At 39.4% G+C, this 6,000-nt stretch overlaps 2 protein-coding genes across 2 annotated transcripts in view; one reads left to right on the top strand and one right to left on the bottom strand.

Annotated features, from left to right (window-relative positions):
* LOC115595755 (NACHT, LRR and PYD domains-containing protein 14-like) overlaps positions 1 to 6,000 on the bottom strand; it is a 965,684-nt gene that overhangs the window by 379,603 nt on the left and 580,081 nt on the right.
* The window catches only part of ptprr (protein tyrosine phosphatase receptor type R), a 32,468-nt gene that overhangs the window by 18,244 nt on the left and 8,224 nt on the right, over positions 1 to 6,000 (top strand). Inside the window, exons 6-9 of the mRNA XM_030440579.1 lie at positions 370 to 492; positions 572 to 693; positions 768 to 902; positions 5,319 to 5,508. Coding sequence (XP_030296439.1) covers positions 370 to 492; positions 572 to 693; positions 768 to 902; positions 5,319 to 5,508 — 570 coding nt within the window. The remainder of the gene's footprint in view (positions 1 to 369; positions 493 to 571; positions 694 to 767; positions 903 to 5,318; positions 5,509 to 6,000) is intronic.

Genomic DNA, 6,000 nt, shown 5'->3' on the forward strand with positions numbered 1-6,000 from the left:
CTGAAGCAGCTTGAAAAGTGTGTTTTCATGTTGACTACACACTTTGTATCTTCCTGCTTCTGGCTCCAGTTTATGAAATCCTGTCTACGTATGCAGGAATATGAAAAGAAACTGTAGGAAATGTATTGACAGTAAAAACAATCTTAAAAATAATTCAGAGAAATCTACAGTCCAGCAGCCTTTAACAACTCAAACAAATCCTCCACAGGCTCGGACAGACAAGAAAGACGAGGAAGGTCTAAATTTAAAGTCACGTTACAATCTGCTCACATGTCCAATTTAAAAAAACAAAAAAAAAACAAACATTTAAATAAATTTTATGCAAATTGTTCTTTTAATTCATGTGTTTTTCTTCTCCTGTCTGATCAGGTTTTGTATCGACTTAAAGAGAAGGTTCAGGTTTCTGACAGACAGCTGAAAGCTCCGCCCCCTGACCTCCACCTGACCCCGACTGTTCCTCCAGAATCCGCCCAGAGGTCAAAGGGCACCAAGGTCAGCAGCAGACACCACGACTGTCTCCGCCCTCACATGGTGAAATAAAGGATAGTAATGTAACGTTAATGTTGTCCAGGTTGTGACGTCAGGAAGCATGGTCCAAGCTGAGCTCCCTCCAGCTGTAGCCACGCCCATTCCCCAGCAGCAGCCAATCGTAGCCTGCCGCCGCCTCGCTCCTCCTGTCGTCCCTGTGCCCAGGTGAGTCAGCTGACTGTGAGTCCTAAAGAATATATTGAAATAAACAACATGTCTGACAGCTCTTCTCCTCGTAGCCCCGCCCCTGTCCACGTTGTCAGCAGCAGCGACTCCGCCCCTCCAGTCGTCGTTGCCCCGGTGACGGCCAGTAACGAGCTAAAGCCCTGCCCCTCCCCCTTCAGGATGAAACCTGCTGCGGGACTGCAGGAAAGGTAACGTGCTGTGATTTAACCCCGCCCCTCTGCAGATGAGTCAGCGAAAACACGTCACACAAAAACTGAAAGACAGCAACATTTTTTTTCTTTATTTATTTATTGATCTTCAAACAAACTGAATTAAACTTCAAACAACAATATAAGTAACACTTAAAGGATTGTTTGTAGAATCTTTAAAGTCTCAACTCTGAATTTGATTCTCTGACTAAAAGTGCAACAAACAAAATGTTTGTGAAAGAAACTCATTAGCGAATATTAGCTAGCTGACTTGTGATGCTAATGTGAGCTACTGAGCTATCTGCAACAAAAGTAATGCTAACTCAACATCATCTTTTAAGTACTTTTACTAAAGTCCAACTATATTGGATATTTTATTTCACAGTTTGCAGACATGAAGCTGAAGCTGTAGGCTGTAATCTAATGTTTACATCGTATAGCAGAACTGTGTGATACAGTGAAGACCGACTGACGACAGGCAGCAGAGACAAAGAGTCGATTCTGTTGTTGTCTGAACTCTCAGGTAGTCCGTAGAGACACCTGCTGGTCAAAACTGATCACAGCAGGAAAATATGAACTTTACATACAAACGTTGTTCCACATCAGCCTGGTGAACTCTGTGAACCAGATGTGTTGGTTGTTGGCATCAATCCCCCCAATGATCACTGTTTTGGTTTGGTTTGGTTGAACCTCATTATAACGTGTGTCGATGTGTCTAAGTGTGTGTTACACAACAAACTGAAGCAGCTTCTTAGAGGAGGAGGAGTCACACAACAGCCAGTAAACATCTTAAACACCTGCTGATATAAAAAACAGAGAAATATTTCTAATTGAACCCTCTCAAGTCTGTAACGATCGGACGGAAACTCTCCTAACGAGCACTCATTGTGTGTGTGTTTGTGTGTGTGTGTGTGTGTGTTTGTGTGTGTGTTTGTGTGTGTGTGTGTTTAGAGTGCAGTCACCTCTAACCTGTGATTGTTGAGCTGTCAGGTGTTGAGCTGCGTACGTGACACTCAGGAGATATTTATGTTTGTCCTCAGCTTATAGTTCAGAAACCTCAGCAGCACTTCAGGACTGCAGTCAGCGCGTCGAGCATCGCTGCAGCCCGTCTGTTCACGTCCTGGGTCGATGTTTATATGAAGGGTGGCGTCCCATTCAACTGATTTCCTCTGAAATGTTTCTGCTCATATCAGGAAAGAGTACGTTAGAACGCAGTGTTCCTTAGATAACATTAGAACGGCAGGTTACAGGACATGTAATATGTCTTAAAGCATTTCCTACAAATCACAGCCGCTTCAGACCGATTTCATACCAGTCAGACCGTTTATATCAGAGTTTATATCAGAGTTTATATCAGAGTTTATTTCAGAGTTTATACCGGAGTTTATATCAGAGTTTATATCAGAGTTTATATCAGAGTTTATATCAGAGTTTATACCAGAGTTTATACCAGAGTTTATATCAGAGTTTATATCAGAGTTTATATCAGAGTTTATATCAGAGTTTATATCAGAGTTTATATCAGAGTTTATATCAGAGTTTATACCAGAGTTTATACCAGAGTTTATATCAGAGTTTATACCAGAGTTTATGTCAGAGTTTATATCAGAGTTTATATCAGAGTTTATTTCAGAGTTTATACCGGAGTTTATACCAGAGTTTATATCAGAGTTTATGTCAGAGTTTATATCAGAGTTTATATCAGAGTTTATACCAGAGTTTATACCAGAGTTTATATCAGAGTTTATATCAGAGTTTATACCAGAGTTTATATCAGAGTTTATATCAGAGTTTATTTCAGAGTTTATACCAGAGTTTATACCAGAGTTTATACCAGAGTTTATGTCAGAGTTTATATCAGAGTTTATATCAGAGTTTATTTCAGAGTTTATATCAGAGTTTATATCAGAGTTTATATCAGAGTTTATATCAGAGTTTATATCAGAGTTTATTTCAGAGTTTATATCAGAGTTTATATCAGAGTTTATTTCAGAGTTTATACCGGAGTTTATACCAGAGTTTATATCAGAGTTTATGTCAGAGTTTATATCAGAGTTTATATCAGAGTTTATACCAGAGTTTATACCAGAGTTTATATCAGAGTTTATATCAGAGTTTATACCAGAGTTTATATCAGAGTTTATACCAGAGTTATGTCAGAGTTTATGTCAGAGTTTATGTCAGAGTTTATATCAGTTTATATCACAGTTTATACCAGAGTTTATGTCACAGTTTATGTCAGAGTTTATGTCAGAGTTTATGTCAGAGTTTATACCAGAGTTTATACCAGAGTTTATACCAGAGTTTATGTCAGAGTTTATGTCAGAGTTTGTCAGAGTTTATATCAGAGTTTATACCAGAGTTTATATCAGAGTTTATACCAGAGTTTATACCAGAGTTTATATCAGAGTTTATATCAGAGTTTATATCAGAGTTTATATCAGAGTTTATATCAGAGTTTATACCAGAGTTTATATCAGAGTTTATACCAGAGTTTATGTCAGAGTTTATGTCAGAGTTTATGTCAGAGTTTATATCAGAGTTTATGTCACAGTGATCCATCAGCAGCCTGCAGCAGCGTTGTTGTTAATTCCGCCTCGTCTACTCAGATGGAAGACGCAGTCTAAATGTTGAAGTATCTCATCATGTTAATTTAGTAAATGTCATTATTTTGATTTATGAAGTAAAGATCTTTGTCATCATCTTAAAGAACATTGTGAGGTAATTATTATGTTTATTGAGTTAATTTCACCATTTTGACTAATTAATATTTAATCTTTTTGAATACAGAAATCTCAAAATTAGATTTAGAAAAGTTTTCAAAGTTTTGTCTGAGTAATCATCTTATATTTGCTTCAGCAAGTCTCATTAATTTGACTAAATATCTCATTTTAGTTTAAGAGTTTTTACTTTTGACAAACAAATCTCATATTAAATAAATTAATTTGATTAAATTGATTTATCTCATTTAAAATTAAACATGTTTCTTGATGGTAAGTCGAGCTAATCATCAGTTTTTTTTCTTTCTTTTGCCGACATTAATGAGCCTCCATACTTCTGTTTGTGCAGCGACAGCCTGAAGTTTTTGCTCACATTACGTATTTTGTTTGTTTTGTCTTATTTGTGGAGGTTTATTGATCCACATCCCGTCGCACAAAAATGCACTAATATGCATATTTTGACGAAGTGTTTTTTTATTTCTGTATTTCCCCAAAAGTCCAGAAAAAAAGATCAGACAACTGGAAATAAATAAAATGACATAATATTTTATTTCTTATTAGCCAGTTTACTTTATTGTCCTTTACGAGGTCACTGTGTGTGTGTGTGTGTGGGGGGTGGGGGTCGTTTATGATTTTGTTTCCAGCTTGCCAAATCAAATTCCTGACGACTATGTTAAAAAAAGGAAATGATTGGAGAAACAAAACACATGAAAATGCTTCCATACAGGCACGTGTCTCGTCGTCCTCGGTGACGATGCCGAGCTCGATCAGTTCACCTGGATTTAACTTCTGTGACTTTGAAAGATGTTTCTTTATTGGAGCTTTGGGCTGTAGACTGGCTGAAGTGGTGAATCTGTGGGAAAGCTAAGTTTGGGCGTGAGAAACCTGGACAGTGCTGGTTAAATTAGGCCGACCTCCTTCTTGTCAGTTCAGAGGAAAAAGGTGTGCTGAGTGTTTTTCTGAGCAGCTTGTTGCTTTAAGAGCTCTTTAAAAATTGGCTGAGGTTCATGTTCCTCTTAAGTCGTTTCATAACTGAAAAGAAAACATCATTATCTGCTCCTCAGCTCAGAGTCGAGCACTTTAGCCCGTATTTGTTGCTCGTAACTCTTCCGTTGACTCACAGCGCGTCCGCAGAGTCGAACCTCGGACGCCATTTTGTTCTGGTTACATCAGTGTTCAGTGTGGAATCTGGAGAACACAGGGTGTTTCTTCAGGTTCGAAAAGGAAGGAAGATTTCAGGCTGAGAGTGAGAACAGGATGTTTTTCTTTGTGTCTGTGTCTTTATGTGTGTGTGTGTGTGTGTGTGTGTGTGTGTGTGTGCTGTCCACTCTGGATGGCAGCCAATCAGCAATCAGACGAATAGGAAGCAACAGCATCCTGGAGAGGAAGCTGCCGACACGTAGCCAGACGAAGAGAGTCCACCCACACTCAGCCCATCAAAGCACACCTCGTCTTCTCTTCTTGTTCTTCTTCCTTTGTTCTGACACCGTCACAAGATCATTTCACTTTTTTTCCATCATCTTCAGAAAACTTTCATATCTGCAAAACCTGAATAATGTCAAGAACATGTTGATATAAATCTCCAGTGAAACTGAGGAGCTTCTCAGTCTGTCCTGTTCTAACATCATGTCTTATTTTCCCTCCCTCCCTCTCTCCCCCTCGTCCACGTCTTCACCCTCCCATCCGTCCCTGTCAGACGGGGCTCTAATGTCTCTCTGGTGTTGGACATGTCGGCTCTCGGCTCTGTGGAGCCCCTGAACGTTGCCGTGGTTACGCCCAGAGAGGCTGCGGCCCGAGAGTATCTGCTGTCCGCCGGCCGGCCGCTGACACGACAGCAGCTCCGCGACCTCGTCAACAACACGCACAAGCTGCACGCCGAGTTTGCTGTAAGTAGTTAAAAAACACTGAACATTCCTGTTTTCAAACACAAGGTCACGGGTTCCCTCCCACCACGCACCGAGGGCTGGTTTTGATATGAAACCATGAAACACAAGGAACGGTATCCTGATTTCTAAATTAGGTTGATGACGGGAAGAGTTTGATCCTGAATCGACTCCAGTTTCCTGAGAAAAATACTGCTGCACTAAAACAAAGACTCTGAACATTAATAGCACAACAGCTTAATAAGTCGACGCCCTTAATGCCCTTATTCTAAACGCAGATATCAAGAAATATGACTCTCCACCTTAACTGGGGAGTTTGTTCTGGGCAACTGAATCTGTTACCACAAATATGAAAGAATAATGTGAAGAAATAATGGAGCAGTTTTGTGTTTTTTTAAATCTTCATGAATGCCAAGAAATAAACATTTTTTTCCTGAGAAATGTTTTCCTTGTAGTCAAAGTGATACGCAGAGAAATCGAATTGAATTTACACAA

This window comes from Sparus aurata, chromosome 14, assembly GCF_900880675.1.
Source record: "Sparus aurata chromosome 14, fSpaAur1.1, whole genome shotgun sequence".
Taxonomy (NCBI): Eukaryota; Metazoa; Chordata; class Actinopteri; order Spariformes; family Sparidae; genus Sparus; species Sparus aurata.